The following is a 20,706-nucleotide window of genomic DNA, read 5'->3' as shown; positions in this document are numbered from 1 at the left end:
GATACTGCTGAAAGTGAGGATTGAGATTGAGACGAGGATGAGATTGTCATGGAGACAGTGGTCACATTCATCCAAACCAATGTAGACTTTGCAAAGTTTTTCATATTTTTGCTTTAGGGAAACAGTTCAGAATGTATGGAAGAGCACCAAGAGCCTTAACCGTTGCAATAACAGGTACTGCCGATGATGTTGGGCCAGGAACCTACTGGCCATTCGATGGAGCTGCTAAAAAAGGTCTGACAGGTGAGTGAGAGACTAATTTAAGCTAGACTAAACAATTTTCAGGCAAACTATCAATCAACACCTACAATCCTGTACAAAAATTGTTGACACTTTTCAAGAAGAGTCAATGTTTTCATCGATCAAGGTCACAAAATTGAAAAGCCGATAACTAAAATAATTTGGTGAAAAGTACTTCAACCCAACCACAACACAGCAATTAGACCCATCAGCCTATACTTGTCACCACCCCTTTTTACCTTTTGATAACCTAACCTGGAAAAATGGTACTTAGAGAAACTATGTTATACCTTTCTAACATCCAAACAATACTCAATTCTTAAACCTGATTAAAACACAGTTTGCAGATACAAGCAAGTGAAAATTCAGGCGTAATTTTGAGAGGCTACGATTTGACTGGCCACGGTATGAGAAAACAAAACCTCCAAAGTAGATCAGGGCCACTTCGACAAAAGTTTAGTGACATCATGGTATGAGACAGTGGCGGAAATTGCGGGGGTGTGGGGGGGGGATGAGAAATCAAAGTGAAATGAGAAACTAATACTTTGGCCAACAGTACTACAGTAGAATCCCGTTATAACGTACTCGGTTATTACGTACTTTAGGATATAACATACTGGTGTGCTTGATCCTGGCAAAAAATGTGCTTGGCTTTAGTCAATTTTTACTTACCCTCGTTACAACGTACTTCGGATATAACATACTTATAACACTGGTCCCTTAAAGTACGTTATAACCGGATTATACTGTATAAAATATGATTCATCAACAGGTAAGAAGGCAATTTAAAATCTTTTGTCAAAGCAATTCCAATACAAATTGACATATTAACTATCATTGAAAAAGTAATGCCTCAGCTGCTGCGTCAATGCAGTACAAAATGGCTGGAAGAGATATATCCCAAGAGCCCTTGAATTTTAGGGTTTTTTCTAGGACAACCTTTGGAAGCAAAATGGTATGAGGCTCATACAGTTTATACCACAGGGCATTGACCCTGCAGAAGACAAGATTTGGATAACACTTTCTGTTAACTAAGTCATGATGCTATATGACTAAAAGTATTATGCTTCATTTCTAGATGGGTATGCTCCATTTCAATCAATGACAGCAAGAGATTCATTTCTCAATGTGCCAGATCAAGTGATTGCTGCTCCTGGCCCAGGTCAATACGATCTAAGGATTAATGAAAAAGTTACAGGTGGGTCTACCCTTGGAGATAGAGGACAGCGTTTCATCAAAAAACGTGAAGAAGTACCAGGCCCAGGGTCCTATAATGTATCAGAACAAACTGCTTGGCAAAGGAATAAGTTGCTTTCAAAAAAAGATGTGAGTATTCATTAGAGAGAAATATTTTTTCAAAGTGTATTTATCAAAAGGTCTTTCATTGAACTCCAATCAAGATTATTAGCTTTTCTTTTCACTATATCTTGAAGATGCTCTCAAGTTTTCACTGTTTCATCATTATTGGCAATTTGTGAGAAATGATATGTATTTTTTTAGGATGCGCATCACAAAAGAGTAACATATCTCAGGAAACCTGACCCTCCAAGTATACCAACACCAGGCCAGGCCTATGGCTATCATGAAGCTGCTGATGGTTCACTTGAAAAGCAAAAAGTACCTCATAGAGACAGAACACTTGGCCCTGCATATTACAAGGTTTTTGATGTGAGTGTTTTGGTCAAACATTTGATCTTTTAATAGAAATTAAGCTATTTTCCTGCTGTTTAATTATTATTTGGAACCAAACTAAAAATATGGTCCATAGTCTGCAGGAAAATTTAGTAAGTAACTGCCCTCTTGTCAGAAAATTTGCCATATTTTCAGAAAATCTAGTATGTGAAATATGTTGATGAATTTACTGTTTTCTCCTATGTTTATTGAAAATTTATTGAAAGATTTGATACCCACATGGAGGAGTTAGGTGGTCTTTACAAGAGTTCTATGGAACCAGTTGTCATTTTTGGAAGACTTTTTCTTAAACCTTAGCATCTCATGAATTTTTTCAGTATAATTTTATAATTAAATTTAAAAATGCATTAATTTCTAGAGTGAAACAGAAGCTGTCAAAAGGTATAGAGGAATTCATTTTGGAAATCTAACTTCAAAAAGAGACAACTCAGAAGGTAGTTTACATTTTGATTCTTCAAATAATTATTCACCCTTTATCTATAACATATTAATGACTTAAGGCCGACCTCCACTTGGCCGCGCGTACGGTGCGGCCAAGTCACCAAGTCTTGCAATTTGATTGGATAATCTCCGACGTACGTAGAGCGGCCGCTCTGAGAGTAGAACCAGGTTCTACTTTCAAAGCGTACAAAGTTTGAACGTGACGGGCAAGAATATTGCATCATACCGAGTCACTGGGCATGCGCTGACTTGGCCGCACCGTACGCGCGGCCAAGTGGAGGTCGGCCTTAATGCTCTTTGTTTTTTCTCGATTTGGATGTAAAAAGTTCTGTCACTATTGTTTGCTTAATGATGTTTTTCTTTGCACAGTAAATCATGGACCTGGTCCTGGGCAATATAACCCTTACAAAGGAAAGCCAAAAGCACCCATTGATTACGTATGTCTGTTTTCATTTCCTGAATTTCTATATCAGGTTGTGACACATTCTAATTGCAGTATGAATTCCATTCTAATTCCGAAAGACATTTTGTTTAAATGCTTATCATGTGGCAAAGACAATATGTTTTCATTATTAAAGATACAATAGGCAATATGTTTTCATTATTAAAGATACAATAGGCAATATGTTTTCATTATTTAAGCATATGATTATGTTATCTATATGTGAAGACAAATCCTAGATTAAATTGCAAGTTATTGTGCAGCACAAAAGTTACATAAAAGAGAATCAAAAATATATGGTAAGAAGCCACAATATCCTGGTCTATCACATGTATGTTTGAAATAATCTTAAATAAGCACACTAGTTTGTTGATACAATCTAAATAATTGCCTTCTTGATACCATAATCAGGTCTATTATAAAACATTTTGCATTTAGGTAATTGAAGAACAGAAGAAGCAGCCACTTGACTCAAAGGTAAGATGATAGAAATGTCTTGAAGATTATTCAGTAATGTTTAAGAATCTCTCGAATATTTGTCTAAAATTAAAGGTCTCCACTAGTTTGAAATGGGGAAAGACAATCATAATTTATTCAACATCAACAAATAGCAAAATACGTGACTGAAATTGAGTTGACCTTTATAGTGTATAAAATTGGAGATAAATGCAGCCCAGAACCCTAAAACATAACATTTCAGTAGCATGAAAAAATGGATTGTTTGGTCTCTGAAAGCCAACACTGTTGTAGTCATGTGACCCTAGGCAAACAGGAAAATTGCAGCAATTGTACTGTATTTATAAGGTGTGGGTTGCAAGATTGCAAAATTAGTGCTATATTTCTTTCTAGCATTTAGCTCAAGCAAGCATAGTTTAATAGTGCAGTTGATAATTTCTTGTTTGACCAGCCTTCTTCCTTCCATTTTTTTTGTAGAAATGAACCAATTTATGTGACAAATTTTCTTGGTCATGCCATTTCTGGCAATTGCCCCCCTCCCCCTAGCCATGTCATGATTTCTGGCTCTGGCTAAGGAACAGGATCTAATATTTTACAATTGAAAGTGAAATTTAGTGTCCTATTGGTGATGTAAATGATCGTACTACATCAATTTTTAATTTTTTGATGCATCAAATTTTTACACACAATGATGGCAGATAATTTCTATTTGGTTTCTATCTTGACACCTTTGGTTTACTACTTAACACTTACTCAATTTAAAATATATTTTCCAGCTGCCCAGATATCATGAGCTGATTGAAATCACTGAAGATAAAAAGGTAGGAAAATGTTTTCGTTTGGAGTTATGAATTGGTGCAAATAAAACATTTTTAAGTGTGATGTGTTCGAGAATGATTGATAATTGCCCTTTAAGTATAAGACTAGTTTTTCATGGTGTTTAATGAACATTCTCACCGCTACAAAGAAAGAGTTGCATTGGTATCAAACAATAGCAACCCCGGTTTGAGTCAATTCTTTTCTATCCTCTCCGAAGTCATTTCAAAGCGACGGTACAATAGCCAGGGTTTGGCAAAGAGCCAACTGTGAATGAACTTAACTGCTGCGTGTTCCAAAGTATAATCAAATGAATATTGATGAAATTCACCAATAGAGCATAATCTATTCACTGCTGTTTTTGCTGCAATCCAGTATCGTTTCAAATCAAAGCATATCGAGTCAATGAAGTTGTTTCTTGTTTGCCATTGTATGGAATAGTGCATCTTTTTACATTCCTGCACCAAAATATTCAATGAAAAGAGCATACAAAGAAAAGATTTCTTTTGGCTTCTAATCTGAAACACACTTATTTTTCTTATCAGGATACCTGGATTCTTGCTGATGCTCGATGTTCTTACAATTCTGTGATTCTGAGCCTAATTTTTTCTTAAATCATTCTTGAGCGACACAATGTGTACATTTGGTAACAATCGAGGGAAAGCATCAACCTTTACTGCTATTTTATTTCATCATGTAAGCATGTTTGGAAATGAAACATATTAACAACTACACGCTTGATGTGTGTTCCTCAAACATTTTGCTTGAAAGCCATGCTCGTCTTGTTTGCCCAAAATACGCAGATAAATAGAATTTCAGCTGTTCGCAACATTAAAGCTGGGCAATTATTATTCTTTATTCCAAACGTCAATCTTCTTATAAAAAGAAAATTTTGTACCAATAGGTGTTCTTTTTTAGGCTGTACCAGGTCCTGGGCAGTACGAAATCAAGAGCCAATTCAATAATAGTCCTGCACAACCAGCTGATGCTGCGGACCGTCCTCCGTTTGGCTGTAGTTCAAACGTGAGTCTCAGTCGCTTTTCACAAAGAAATAATACAATATAAATATTGTGATACTTTCTTCGATATCTTCGATCAGTTAAACTGTGATGTTGCAGTAACTAATAAACATTGATGATTGTTGCTTTTGACAGAAAATTAAGTTTCAATCTTTGCATTGTCATCCTTTTCAACAAACTTTGAATGTCAACTATATTTGTTTGCCTACAAATCCTGTTTTCTGATGATATGTATACTAATATAGTTTTAGTATAATATTAAGGTTGTGGCATCAAAGATAATGACGGGTTTGCCAACTTGTCTTGCAACAAAACGCCCAACCCCCCCCCCCCCCTAATCCAAAATGTGATCCGGCGTCCCTGTAATATCCTTTTGAATTATAGAGATTCACAGATGGAAAGAAATTAATGCCAGCTCCTGGCTCGTATAATGACCCGAGACATGCTTTTGAAACACTAAACAGGTGAGCTACTTGCACTAGGTAGTTTTTCTACTTTTTCAATGATTTATGGAATAATCCAAATTATTCCTTCAACCATAGCTGTGATGTATTTTCTTATCCTCCTGTTGGCCATTTTATTTCTTATTCGGCATTGCATGAACAAAAGAAGTCAGTTTACAATGTCTCCTGTCCTCAGCTGTCTTCTTTGAAGCTTTGCTAGTCAGGGAAAGATCTGTCAACTTTGCCTGAGAAAAGTCAGGAAAAAGTGAAGAGCAAGTTTTAACTTCCATGTGGTCAAATAGTCATTTTGTGAACTCATTTGGTACTACTCAAGTATTTTTAACCATACCCAGAATGCTTTTATATCGATTTTTTTTCAATCATAGATTGACTGGACTTAAAAGGAGCCCGTTTGGGCAAACAAGTCTTCGATTTGAAAAGCAACATCATGTCAAAAGAACACCAGGTACTTGATTTTTCTACAACTCTTCGTGTCTATATATTTTCTTCCTGTATCGTCTTAGTATTAATATTCACGTGAACAGGTATTTGTCCGGGGAGCCCTAAAAACCAGTCACGACACTCGGAAGATCAAACAGCGAGGAACATTGACTGTTCTCTACCTTGAAATGCGTCTAACTGGCTTAGGATAACTTTCTTCTTTGGTCGCTTCTAATTTGCAACAATCCATTTTCGTCGCTTTATGCGAAACACACACCCAAGTCACATTAGTCTCAACTTGTTTGCGGTAATTATACTGGCAGAAAAGAAAAGGCATATGACCACTGTCTCTGAGGAACTGCATTCATTCACTGTGGACAATATCACAATATAGGGGGTAGGGGTAGGGAGCACAACATGCTAAAGCAATTTTATTTGGGACTTTGTGCATTGGGGGAAGGGTTCGCAATCCCTGGATAAATTTCCAATTTCTTGCAACCATACCATTGACAATATCTGTTTATTTCAGGCCCTGGAGCATACAACCATTTTGATATAGCGAAAGAATCGCAACGAAAAGCATAGTAAGTGATGGCTTGATTTATTTGTGGTAACTTCTTTCTGTTAGGGGACTTCTTTCTGGCTTACAGTCTTATGGTCTTTCCATGTGATCAAGGGGTTGGGCGTATAGAAATCTTTTCTTCAAGGTATAAAGACGTGTGAGCTGTTTTTTATCTCAAAAACGCATTTCAACACGATCTAGAAATGATTTTTGAATCATGAAAGGCCAAGGAAAGCTAAAGTTTTTCGCAAAGATTAACTCACACCCTTTGATTATGCGCTCTGCGAAGGAGATTCTTTGTTTCTATGAAGAGTTTACAATAGCAAATTGCCTTAAACCAAAGGTTGCCTTGGCTAAAGGGTGATTCCCCCCTAATTGATATGTTAAAGGCAATGCCTCAATAAGTATCCTTATGAGATTCAACCGAAATTCAACCAAAGTCTTTAATGTTTCTTTGCACACTTGAACACTTAAACTTAAATATGTTTTTAACTTTTCAAATCTCTTTAACACATTTTCATAAGATTTGTAACAAATAGAACGTTAAGGAAGGAAAAAACTGTTAACGGTTATTTTTAGATGAGTTTCTTTCGTACTCACCCCACCTGGACAGAAGAAAACGACTCGAAACTTCTAGAACGCTGGCATCCTGCTGCGACTATGAACGCATTGACAGAAAAAACAATAAAGATATTAGACATGCTGAGTAGACACTTTATAAAAAAGAACAATAAGCTTCGTAATGAACTAATTATAGAAATATTGCGTCATTCCTTTGTAATTCGTAAAGCGGCATTCCTTTGTAACTGCTTGACCTATTAATTCCCGTGATTTCTTGTTTATTCTGGAACTTTCCATTTAAAATGTATAAAAGTAGCATTTGAGTAGTAGTATTAGTTAGTTCGATAGTTAGTCTTTACGCTCTTCGACGATAGACGATTATTATTAAGACTTATTATTGCTCTCATAATCGGAGAGTTATTTTTCTATGATCAATCTTCGGATCATAATTTGGTAGCAGAGGGTAGTTGAGTTCAAGTCGTTAATGATAATCATTAGAGGAAAATGGCTGGAAAAAAGAAGGGCCGTAAAGAGAAGAATAAAGAATTAGAGGAAGACGAACAATCAATGAATTTTCGAGCTGAAATATCGAAACTGAAAAGGAAGAAAGCTGTGGAAAAATCATCGTTCACTCGCATCAAGCATCAACTAATCGAGTCCATTGCCGAAGATGAGTTATCTAGTCAAAATGAAGTACGAAGCCTGAGAGCAAAGTTGTCTGATCAACAAGAACAGGTAATCAACGTGCTTGTTGAACTATCACATCAATACGAAAAATTTAATGATAATGAGAATGTAGAACTCATCAACAACGAGATTGAAGAGATTAATAACGAATTTGAAAAAATCATGAAAGATGCAAATGGGTATCTCGCAAGTCACAAAGGAGATGGATCCAGCATTGGGACAAGAGTGTCAAGTAAGATGAGTCAGCTCTACGTCAGTGAAGCTAGAGCCCGTGAACAAGAAAAACGTGTCAGAGAAGAGCTCCAGGCTAAGGAACATATACTGCGACAAAAGCAACAACAATTGGAAGAAAATTACAGAGCTGAAAAGACCAGGCTAGAACAAGAACTGGCAGCCCAAAAAAGAAAGCTACAAGAAGCTTCAAAAAAGACAAAGCAATGTCATCAGCAGCTTGAAACAGAGATCGAAACGGAACTTGGTATGGGCCATGGAGAAGCTGATAATGAAACGGCAAGTTTTATGATAGAAAGACCTTGTGTAAATGCATATAATCGTAATGTATACGAACAAGAGGCTCAAAGTGCAAGGCATATTAACAGTAAAGCTGCAGATATCGGACAAGATCTGTGGAAACAGCTAAAACGAGTGTCAATTCCAGTGTTTTATGGTGACAAAAAGACGTATGAGATGTGGAAGGCAGCATTTACAGCCTGTATAGATCAAGCACCTGCTACTGCTGAATACAAGCTACTACAACTGCGTCAATATCTTTCTGGCGAAGCGCTTAGTGCAATTGATGGTCTGGGTCATTCAGCATTCGCCTATGAAGCAGCAAAAGAAAGACTTGAAAGAAAATATGGTGGGACAAGACGGAAAGTGATGATCTACCTGGACGAACTGGACAACTTCAAACCTATCAGAGAAGATCATCCGAGAGATATAGAAAGGTTCGCAGACTTATTGGATGTAGCAGTTACTAACCTTCGTGAAGCAAAACGAACAGAAGAACTTGGTAGTGGAACTTTGTACCACAAGTTGTTGAGAAAAATGACTGAGAAAATGCTGTCAAGATTTAAGCGCTGGGTTTACGAGCATCAAAAGAATGAAGATGTTGAAACGCTGCGACAGTTTATTATTGAGGAAGCAGAATTTCAAGTAGCAGCCGCAGAAACAATTCACGGCTTTCATAAGAACATGGTTACAAGACCCAAAAACTCTAGCAGTTCATTCTTTGGAGCAGATGACCGATCAAAGAAGTTGAAATTCTTGAGGAAATGCTACGTTTGTCAAAATGATCATATGATATGGGACTGCAGTGCCTTCAAAAGCAAAAAAGTGAACCAGCGATGGGAAATTGCAAAGAAGCAGAAGCTTTGCTTTAAGTGTTTGAGAAGCAACCACCTGGCAAGAGCATGCAGAAATAGTCGAATTTGTGGTATCGACGGGTGCACTGATACACATAATCGTCTCCTTCACAAGAACAAAGAGGATGTGGTTGACAAAGTAAAGACAAGAGAAACTGAGAAAGGGCATGAGGGGGAGTCAGTGGAAAGTTCCCATACTTCAACATTGTCCAAAGAAAAACAAGATGAAGTAAAGTTTGTGTCACTAAGAACTGTTCCAGTTGTTTTAAAGAATGGCAATAAGAAGATTGTGGTTAACGCTCTGTTAGATGATGGAAGCACGAAAACCTATCTAAATAGCGATGTGGCAACAGAACTGGACTTGAAAGGTGAACGGCAAAATGTAACAGTCAGTATGCTTAATGGTGTAGCTGATTCTCTTGAGACAATGCCAGTTGAATTTCAACTTGAGTCCTTGGATGGAAAGCTGAAAACGCAGATCCAGGCATTAACAGTCAACCGAGTTACAGGCAATCTGAGAGCTGTCAATTGGGTAAAAATGGCAAACAACTGGAAGCATTTAAAAGATATCAAATTTCCCAGTGTTGGACCAAAGCCAACGATTGACATCTTAATTGGTGTGGACCATGCTGATCTTCACTGTGCACAGAGAGAGGTAAAGGGGAAAGCAAATGAACCAGTGGCCCGGCTGACACCACTTGGGTGGACTTGTGTAGGTGATTGCAATGGGCAAGTTATTTCAACCAACTTTGTGATGTCACCAAAAGACGACAGAGAATTGATAAAGATAAACAGTACGATTAGAAAGTTATGGGAGATTGAAGGGGATGAAAGTATAAAAGACAAGACATTGATGTGCCCTGAAGACATTGAAGCACTGGAAATGGTGAAGAACTCATTGGAATACCATGATGGAAGGTATGAAATTAGAATACCATGGAAAAAGGAAAGAAAACTTGATGACAATTACGAAATGGCTTTGAACCGATTAGCAAACACGGAGAAGAGACTTTTGAAAGACAAACAGCTGGGTAATAGCTATAATGAGATTATACAGCAATATCTACGAAAGGGATATCTTGAAAAAGTCGACAAAGAACCTGGAAAAGATTGCTGGTACTTGCCACACTTTCCTGTTCTACGTCCCGATAAAGCAACTACCAAGGTGCGCATTGTCTTCGATGGGTCAGCAAAATACAATGGCATGTCTGTCAATGATGTAATTCACCAAGGACCGAAACTTCAACAAGATTTGGTGAAAGTACTCTTGCGATTCCGGAAGCATCCAGTTGCCTTGGTTTGCGACATAGCCGAAATGTATTTACAAATTGGAATACATCCAGATGACCGGCAGTATCAAAGAATTTTGTGGAGGAACATGGATCAAACTGCTGAGCCCGACGTGTTACAATTCAACAGAATGGTATTTGGAATAAATTCGTCACCCTTTGGAGCTCAATTTGTATCACAAGAACATGCAAGAAGAAGTGCAGAAGAATTGCCAATGGCTGCAAGCTCAGTGTTAGATTCAACTTATATGGATGACACAATGGATTCAGTGACTGATGACGAAGCAGGTATCAAACTATACACGGAACTGTCAGAACTTTGGCACTCAGCCGGTATGTATGCAAGAAAGTGGCTATCGAATTCAACAGCAGTATTGAAGGTCATCCCAGAGACAGATCGTGCAGAAAATATCGACTTGGATGCTGGAGAATTACCGTCAGTGAAAACACTTGGGATCGTGTGGAATGCTCAACGAGATGTGTTCACGTACAAGTCTGTCAAACAAGCTGAAGGTACGACATATACAAAACGTTTTTTATTAAAGGAAATGGCAACGCTCTTTGATCCATTGGGATTCATTTCGCCATATGTCATCCGTATCAAAGTCATCATGCAAGAATTATGGTTACGTGGACTGAATTGGGATGATGAACTTCCTGGTAATGTGGTAACGAAAATAAAAGCATGGTTTCATGAGTTGGAGAAATTGCCATTGATTCAAATTCCAAGATGCTTAAGGACGACGTCATTAGTAACAAGTCAGTTCATCCATGTGTTTACGGATGCATCTAGTGAAGCATATGGTGCAGTTGCCTATCTACAGTCTGTTTACGAGTCAGGGGAATATTCTTCTCGTCTTATCATGTCCAAGGCAAGAGTTGCTCCTTTAAAATCGATAAGCATCCCAAGACTGGAACTGCTAGGAGCTGTTCTCGGATTAAAGTTGGCAGACAAAATAGCTGACGCTTTGAAAATGGAGTTACAAGACGTGAGATTCTGGAGTGACAGTATGAATGTGTTGTGGTGGATAAGAAATCAAAGTCGAAACTTGAAGCCGTTTATTGCAAATCGGGTTGGATTGATTCAATCAAGAACTGAAAACAGTCAATGGAGATACATTCCAACGAAGAAAAATCCTGCTGACTTACTGAGTAGGGGACTATCCGTGACAGCTTTGGTGCAGAATGAAAGTTGGTGGAATGGCCCCAGTTTCCTGTACAATCCTGAAGAATCTTGGCCAGATAATCAATTTCAAGTAACAGACGAAGCAATATTGGAAATGAAGAAGACAGCTGTTGATACAACAGCCTTATTTGTAACAGAGAAGTCTGACGAAATATTAGATCCAAAACGATACTCAAAATGGAATAGATTGATAAAAGTAAATGCATGGGTGAATCGATTCTTGAATAATTGCAGAAGACCAAAGCATCTACGGAGTCAAGGAAATTTGAGAGTTGACGAAATGCAAGAAAGCGAGTATGAGTTCATCATCAAAGCCCAAAAGGAAAGCTTTGAAGAGGAATATGAAAGATTGGTGAAAGGAAAGATATTACCACCATCAAGCAAGATCATAGCACTGAAACCACAATTAGGTGAAGATGGATTAATGCGATCCTGCGGACGGTTACAAAATGCAGAGTATTTACCATATGATATCAAATATCCCATCATTTTACCGAGAGGACACATTGTAACCAGGTTGATTGTCAGGCAGTGCCACGAAGATGGAAATCATGCTATGGGGACGAATCAGACGCTGGCTAAGCTATCAGAACGATATTGGCTGATAAGAGGCAGAGAAGAGATTCGCGAAGTCATAAATAGATGCAACCAGTGCAAGGTGAAAAAGGCAACACCCGCAAATCAACTTATGGCTCCATTACCATCGATTCGTCTCAAAGAACCACTACGTGCATTTGCAAGAATTGGATTGGATTTTGCAGGACCATACATCACCAAACAAGGACGAGGAAAGAAACAAGCCAAGAGGTACTTGTGTTTATTTACATGTTTACTATCAAGGGCAGTACATTTGGAACTAGCGTATGGGCTGGACACCAATTCATTTCTTAACGCATTCTACAGAATGGTAAACAGACGAGGATTACCAAGCGAAGTATTGTCGGATAATGGTACAAATTTTGTTGGTGGTAACAAGGAGTTGCAAGAGCTAATTAACCACTTGGATAGAGATAAGATTGAAACTTCAGTTGCTAACAAAGGGATCACATGGCACTTCAATGCTCCTTTAGCACCACACCTGGGAGGAGTCTTCGAAACTATGATAAAAGCAGCTAAAAGAGCAGTAACTGCTATCCTCGGAAAAGCAGATATAACAGACGAGGAGCTTCATACAGCCTTTACAGGTGCGGAAAGTCTATTGAATTCAAGACCATTGACTTATCAAAGTGCTGATATCAAGGATGATGTACCTTTAACTCCTAACCATTTCTTATTTGGACAAGCTGGTGGAAAATTTGCCCCAGAGTCAGTCGACACCGAAGATTACCATCCTTCAAGACGATGGAGACGAGTGCAAGAGCTAGTACGTCACTTTTGGAAGCGTTGGATGAAGGAGTGGTTGCCATCTTTATCGCCGCGCCGTAAATGGAACAAAGAACAAGGCGATTTCAAGGTGAATGATGTTGTGTTGATAATATCACCAGATACCCCAAGAGGAAACTGGCCATTGGGGCGTGTAGTAAAAGTCTTCCCAGGAAGCGATGGACATGTTCGAGTAGTTCAAGTGAAAGTAGGAGCAAAGGAGATAAAACGACCGATTTCAAGACTGTGTCCCCTTGAGTTTAGTAGTGGATAGTGGTGTTTGATGACAGTTTTCATCAAAGAGGGGGAGAATGGACAGAAGAAAACGACTCGAAACTTCTAGAACGCTGGCATCCTGCTGCGACTATGAACGCATTGACAGAAAAAACAATAAAGATATTAGACATGCTGAGTAGACACTTTATAAAAAAGAACAATAAGCTTCGTAATGAACTAATTATAGAAATATTGCGTCATTCCTTTGTAATTCGTAAAGCGGCATTCCTTTGTAACTGCTTGACCTATTAATTCCCGTGATTTCTTGTTTATTCTGGAACTTTCCATTTAAAATGTATAAAAGTAGCATTTGAGTAGTAGTATTAGTTAGTTCGATAGTTAGTCTTTACGCTCTTCGACGATAGACGATTATTATTAAGACTTATTATTGCTCTCATAATCGGAGAGTTATTTTTCTATGATCAATCTTCGGATCACCACCTTTCTTTTAAGCACCCACTTGAATTACAATACAAACCACTTCATAAGCGTTTCGGTATCTTATAGACTGGCTAGTCTACCCTGTATATAGCGATATCATTTGGCTCGAAACCATTCTAGTTCAAATGAAAGTTTTCATAAAAACGTTTGCAGTTTCTTTGTTGCGTCCTCCTTGATAGCAAGGGTTTTGAATTCGTAAAGTCTTGTTGCTCGTGCTTGGAACATAATATTGCAATTAGAATTTTGGCGAATGTATCTGATCGACGTCAAATAAATTCCTTTCAATTACTTTTTTCAACGCAGTTTGTCAAGTACGAGGAAGGGAGGTTTTGGATCAACAACTTACCGGTCTGTCGAATTAAGCAAAAAGGATGCTGTCGCTATTCCAGGTACTTAAATCTAGATAAAGACTCTTTATGTAGCCATTTTATGGAATACTCATATATTGTAATGATCTATCAATGCTTGTGTCTTTGGGCAATAGGGGTGCATGGATACATTACTAGTGACAGAGGATCTTGACCTTAAAAGGCAGTTCGAGACTTGTAATTACACTAAGGTAAACCATGAAACTTTATCTCTCTTGGCATCTAACACAGTATTCCATTAGATTTTTAGCGTCATATACTAAATTGACAAATAGGTACTACTTTTTCACACAAGAAGGTAATGCCATTGAGAAAATGGCCATCAGATGTACCTAACAATACTGTTGGCCCTATCTTACAACACTACCTTGCGTACGAGTTACCTACTAGACACACTATAACCTTTTTCAGTTTTGAAGTCGATTTAGTTTTTTATAAAATTTAGAAAGTCAGACGTTTTGTCTTCCGTTAACAGGCCCGTCCCATTACCTCGTTGAGGACAAACAAACAGTGAAGAAACCCCAACAGACTTCTTCTGTTTTCGTTTCGACAACCAACAGACTACAAACCCCTACTCCAATTGTAAATGTGAGTAAAATTCTAATTTATGCAATGGTAACTTAATATATGCATAAATCACAACATTACAGTATTAATCTTCATCAACTGCTTAATAAATTTCCAATAGGGCCCAGAAAAGTGCCCAGCCTTTCCGGACGCTCTCTTTAGCTTTGAAAACCCTTCTTAGAAAAAAAAGAAATTAAGGCAGGACTTGGGTGTGTCAATTTTCTTCTTACTAGTCTCTTGCACAGTCTTTGATCATATAGCAGCTGACTTTTCTCGATTCTGGAATTTAGTCAAGCATGCCGAAGGAAGATGTTGCCAATAAATGTTTAGCTTAAATTCACCTTATATCTTCCGCTTTTCTTGGGGGCGTTTTTAGATAGCTACTTTTTTTTATTTGTATTTGCAGCGTCATCGCAAGCACTCATTTTAAATCCGTTTAGCATTCTTGATTCGACGCCCTTGCAGTTATAATTACACATTTGTATATCGGTACTTTGCTGTTTTCGAAAAATGGAGATTCTTTTATTCGCCGTAAAAGCTGCTTTGAACGCAATGCTCAAATTTGTTGGAGTTTGTACATTATTGATAACGCTTTTTACGAGTTTTGTTGTGTCGGTATCGAAAAGTGCGTTTTTTGTGTTAATCATGAAATCATGCAATATACAGGGAACTACCAAATAAAATAGTGAAATGGCTAATCTTCTGTTCACGCTGTGTATTGTTACATCGGACAGTAGGACAAGTTTGATAGCTGCAGAACCCCTTCCCCCCTGCCAATCCTCTCCCCCCATTCGAGGTGCAGAGACATTCTTGCATGTCCTCATAGTTTCTCTGTTTTTTTAGGATATTCCACCACCTGGTTCATATGAAGTAAGCAATTCTTATGACAAAACGCAAGGTAACTTTGATTCATAACTTTGATGCAGCATTCTCTAGCTGTAACCCATCCTAATCGCCGGCTGTTTCCCGTATGGGTTTTTTTCAGATAAGAAACATCTTCTATAACCTTATGTCCAAAACAATCAATGCAGTTACGAAACAGCTGTGATATTTAAACTCAACGTTCATGATTGTAGTCAAAATGTTTCCTTATCTATGACGTGCTGTCTACCAAACTATTTTGAAGCATATCTGAGTATGACGTCATCTTCAATATTTTGTTTGCTGTTGAAAGGGCTCTATGATGAATTACCTACTGAAGCATTTTTGCGAATGTAGTTTGTATAAGTTTATAATTTATGTCATTATTTCTTTCAGGAAGAGTTCTTTACCCAACATGTCGGGCCGAGAACCCGTCCACCAGAGCTAAAGGCGCTTTCCTGTCATCGACCAAAAGGTTTTCAAAGCCTCGTGATGTCATAATAAAATCTACAGATCGATATAACCCTGGACCTGGAAAATACGAAATCAAATCTTCAACTGCACCAGGTGGATCTCTTGTGTCAAAGGAGCAAAGGTTCAAAAGCAAACGAAGCGACATTCCTGGCCCTGGTGCTTATGAGGTGAGTCTTTGCAGTATTAAGACCTGATTATGCTAGCTTTACACTGTCTTGGTAGTCTGACCAGCTCGCTTTGCCCAATTGTGCTGTCTTGGTTACTTAGCTGAAAAGTGTGAAAATTTCTTTTTCTGGCGCTGAACTGAGAAAAGCGGGACGCAATTTATTTAGAGCCATGGGACATAGTGAGCTGACCCAGCTACTGGAGCAGCTCTTGTGAGGTTCAGAGATTTGTTTTCTTACTTGGACTCTTCAACTATGTGAAAGGCCTGCGGTTGATGATTGGTCAAAGTAAAGAACCAATCAAATACGCCATGATGGTGTAATATCCACCCGTCTTTTGGCCATTATTAAGAAAAATAAAACAGGTTTGCTGTCCTTTTTTAGTGAAGTTCAAGTATCAAAACAAGGAGGTTTCATTTTTGTAGATATGCTTGAAGGTATTACAGTAAGGTTTCTGATAACTGTTTAATTCAATACTTACAAGTTTTTGTATGAATTAGCTGACATTGTTTTCCCTACATAAGGGTTAACCTGTAGCGTACATTGGTGACGTCACGCCTTTCTCAAGGTATAACAGAAACCAGTAAAAACATGTCTGCCAATTATTGTTTGGTGCCGACACGATTTGTTGTATGCAGCCTTGCACCGTCCTGTTTTAAACACCATAGCAAAACAAAATCTCTGAGAAAGGAAATTTAGTCCAGCTAGTGATTGGAGTTTTTCGATTTTGAAATTGGATGACAATATTTCTGGAGGCTCTACTTTGAGAATACATTTAATCGCCTCTATATACTAGAAACGTTTTTGTGTGCAACGTTCCTATGCAGGCCCGCGCCATGATATATTTTAAGGCGTGCAGTGACAAAAATATGGTCCACTCAATTATAGCGATTGAATTCAATCGACTGTGTGGGTAAACTTAATGCGAGCGCAATAGTTGACAAGGCCTGCGCCACTGGAAGGACCAGCAATGTAAAGGAAGGTTCCTCTTACCCCCTCTAGCTCCAAACATTTTGCTGACGCTGTTTTACCTGTGTACTTTGGCTCAATTTACTTTTTGTAATTTAAAGATTTATCTATATAAATACTTTAAGTTGATTTTATTATGTTATTTAGCGAAAAGGTAGGGGAAGGTGGCCCCCTCCCCTCCTCCCCCCCTCTTTGTGCATTGGGCCCCGCTTTGTATACAAGAAATAGACACCAAAGTGATAGACGGAAGTATGCTACCTAAATTTGCACCCAGCTGAAGGTATAAGTATAAAAAATTATTGTCCCATACAACTTATCATTGTGCATTGATAGTTGTTAGTCATAGTGCGTCCCAAAGAAAAAATGAAATTTTTCTGTCCAAGAAAACCTGCTAAGTGTTTTGTGAAAGCAGTTTCCATAATGTGTATAAAAACTGCGACTTTACTTTGCCAAATAACAATGTCATCTAAATAGCTTTGGAAAACTTCTCGATTTTTTATAGAGTGTTGTCCTTTAGTCAAGCAAATGAGGTGCTATTTCTACAAGACCTGTGTAGTTGTTCTCTTTAGGAACTGATTTTTCCCTTATGGTGGCAGGAATTTTAATTACTCAACGCCTTTATTAGGTTTCTAGCTATGAAGTATTTGCCCAATCCTGCTTTAATGAGATTTCTTTTTTTTTAAAAGATAGGCATTTCCAATATTTTCAAAGCCCCACAAGTTGTACAGCCCTACACATCCTTACGGCTTTCACCAAACCAAAAATTTCTTGGGTTTAATTCTGTCTATTAGTTTATGGAACAAATGTTCTTAGCACTGAAATCGACTGGGAACATGCAAGTGAGAGACACGGTCATTTTGGGAAGTTTGAATACGTTTTATGCGCTTTGGAATCTACATAGGGTTAGATATTCTTGCATTGAATGCAGCAATGAGTGTCAGCAAAAATATGATTTTAGTATGTTGTAGCAGAAGAGTTTAATGATTGTCCCTTTTTTCATGGTAACAACCTGGATCTTAATCAACTGAAATTAAACCAGTTTCCTTCAACCCTTGATCCATTTAGCATAAATCAACCGCAACTGTAATCCGAATTTTGTATTTTTAATTTAAAAAGGTCACTTTCTGCTCTTTGATCCTTTTTGAATCCAAAACAAACTGTGTCTGGTTCTTTTTTTCAATGTTTTTTCTCAGTGATTCTTTGCGGTAGATCGGCAATACCCGATAACAAGCAATAAATTGTGACTTCTGCGTTGAAGATTATAATTTTCAACCATTGAGGAAGTAAATTGTTTCGACTTCTTAGAAATTTCTAATCCTTATTTCGCTTATCAAAAAAATGAAGGACAATGAAAAACTTCTATCGCAAAATCACCCACTTTTGGACTCATATTAGAATTGAGCTGCTAAACAAACAGTTTCATGTCAGGGATCGGGGCTGCAGTTTTCAATATCTGTAAAATTCCTTTGCCAGTTTGTAATTTTTTTCGTATTTTGTGATGTGTGTTTCCCTCCATTTGTACACATAAAAGCGGACAGAATGTCCTCTGCAAGATAGATCTGCCTTTTTTGCGCGGCCAGCTCTTACAAAATTTTTTTCCTTGATTTTAGTTTTAAAGAGTACTTTACTCACCTCTATAGCTAATCTCGCAGCAAAATTTTTCTAATCTTGACAGACGGTCCTTCCAAAAGAAGCTCACAATTCTTGTTACCACTTAATTATAGAGGATTTACCAATTTCGCGACCTTTATATACTAAAATTCAACGAAAAATATGCGCTGCTTAGGTAATGGTAAGCTGAGATTTCTTAGGATTGCTGCAAAGGAAAGATTTTCGGCCATCAAATTTGTTGTTTTTTTTTTCATTTCTGTCCAATCGGGAAAATTACCAAGAATCTCGTTAAAAATTTCTAGCGACAAGATATATTATTCATTTTCATTATCACCGTCCTTGGCTTCTCCCGTTACCACAACTCTTCGATTGTCACTTGTTTTAATTCCAAAACAACCTTATCGTCTACATAAAAACTTTTATAATCGCTTGCTTGATGTACAATATAATAATATATCAATTGAAATTTAAGTAAAATTATGCTAGGAAAAAATAGCGAATTTATTAACGATGAAGACAGAAAGCGATGATAGAACTAAAAAGACTTGAAAGGAGAATAGGATTCGACATATGGAATAGGTGCTTTTAAACAACCGTCGTTCTGTTAAGAACAATGGAGAAATATTTTATATTTCTGAAGGTCGCTTTCATATCCAGAATATTTAACTTTTTTGGACACATATAAATACCTTTACCAAAAAATGCTGTTTTCCGACAAAAAGTTTGCTTTACTAAATCTATTGGATGCCAAAATGTTTGTTCATTAAAGCAACGAAAATTGATCTCGGTGAACTTATTTTTTGTTCAAAACTCCAGGAAATGGTTTCATTGAAATTGTTTTTCGTGCAAAATATTTTATCCTTTTTTTCCAACCAACGCTTTTCTCCTTTAAGGTATCATTTTCTTCATTACCTACACTATGACTTTTTGAAATATTAGAACGAAATCTAACTGCATTATCATCGTATAGAAGCGTATTTTTATCGAGACAAGTTGAATAATCATAAGGGTGTGTATTTCAATCAAAAACAGTTACCCTCCATAGCCTACACATTTTATGAATTTCTTTGGTTTTTGGAGAAAATCTAAATTCATTGCTTTACTTGACGCAGAAAATCTGTTCCATTAGATTATCTGATAAATTGAAAGCTGGTTGAACTCCCTTAACTGCACATGTGACATACCCACACAATGCCAGCATGCAGTGGTGTAGCGCTATCAGAATAACAGGGGGGGACTCTTGCACAAAATGTTGTGAAAAACAATAGCAAAAGTAGAAATTTGCTAATTTTTTGCATCAACAAGAGAGGCTCAGCCCCCTAAGCCCCCTAGCACTACACCCGTGCCAACGTGTTGTTGTTTGCGTAAGCTTTTCCTGTGCATATACCTTTTGTTTTTTGTTTTTATCACTGCATACTTGTTTGATACCAAAAGCAGTGTTACATAAAGTATTAGCTGTGGGTTTCGATTTACTTTTCCTGTAAGCTCACCTTATTAACATGCCAAAGTCTAATATCTCTAATCGATACCTTTTCAACCGTGCTCTTTACTGAAGACTAAATTGCTCATTGAAATGATTATGTCTTTTCCTCTAGCTGAGTCCGTTATTAAAACACACAGTTCTGAAAGGAACATACAATGCGACCTTGAATAACCCAGCTGCACACACTTACGAAGAAATGGATTCAAGGACAAAAACTAAAAATGTCTTGGCACTGTCTGCGTGAAAATTATTGGAAAATTGAAAATTAACCCCCTTGTTTATGTGTCAAAGTGTGCCATGATTTACAGTTAGTCAATCGTGATGCTAATTATCATGATTTATTGTTATTAAGACAATATGATTGTAATATTACAATAGTGATGCATTGTATTTGCCACTGGATTGTAAATATTATTTTATCCTTAATGCTTGTATTTTCTGCAATTTCACTTTTCAAACGAGTTTTCATCAATTGGAAAATCTTCCCCTTG

General features: G+C 37.5%; 1 protein-coding gene and 1 long non-coding RNA gene across 2 annotated transcripts; one reads left to right on the top strand and one right to left on the bottom strand.

Moving 5' to 3' along the window:
- Window positions 1–21: 21 nt before the first annotated feature.
- Window positions 22–20,641, top strand: LOC135683473 (sperm-tail PG-rich repeat-containing protein 2). Its single transcript, XM_065198736.2, has 16 exons — window positions 22–243; window positions 1,319–1,566; window positions 1,741–1,908; window positions 2,291–2,366; window positions 2,743–2,810; window positions 3,254–3,292; window positions 4,048–4,092; window positions 5,006–5,110; window positions 5,491–5,570; window positions 5,936–6,015; window positions 6,520–6,574; window positions 14,022–14,107; window positions 14,562–14,674; window positions 15,497–15,551; window positions 15,911–16,155; window positions 20,328–20,641. Exons 1-16 carry the CDS (start codon window positions 132–134, stop codon window positions 20,457–20,459), a joined length of 1,707 nt encoding a protein of 568 aa, XP_065054808.1. The 5' UTR covers window positions 22–131; the 3' UTR covers window positions 20,460–20,641.
- Window positions 6,701–14,565, bottom strand: LOC148958125 (uncharacterized). The gene is made up of 2 exons (XR_016144829.1): window positions 13,719–14,565; window positions 6,701–7,157 (listed from the first exon to the last, which is right to left on the bottom strand). It is a non-coding gene; the product is annotated as an uncharacterized LOC148958125 (long non-coding RNA).
- Window positions 20,642–20,706: the final 65 nt, after the last annotated feature.

This window comes from Rhopilema esculentum, chromosome 17 (genome assembly GCF_057945365.1).
Source record: "Rhopilema esculentum isolate cy_ngs chromosome 17, ASM5794536v1, whole genome shotgun sequence".
NCBI lineage: Eukaryota > Metazoa > Cnidaria > Scyphozoa > Rhizostomeae > Rhizostomatidae > Rhopilema > Rhopilema esculentum.
The sequence above is the reverse complement of the archived record's forward strand: the minus strand, read 5'-3'. Positions and strand labels throughout refer to the sequence as shown.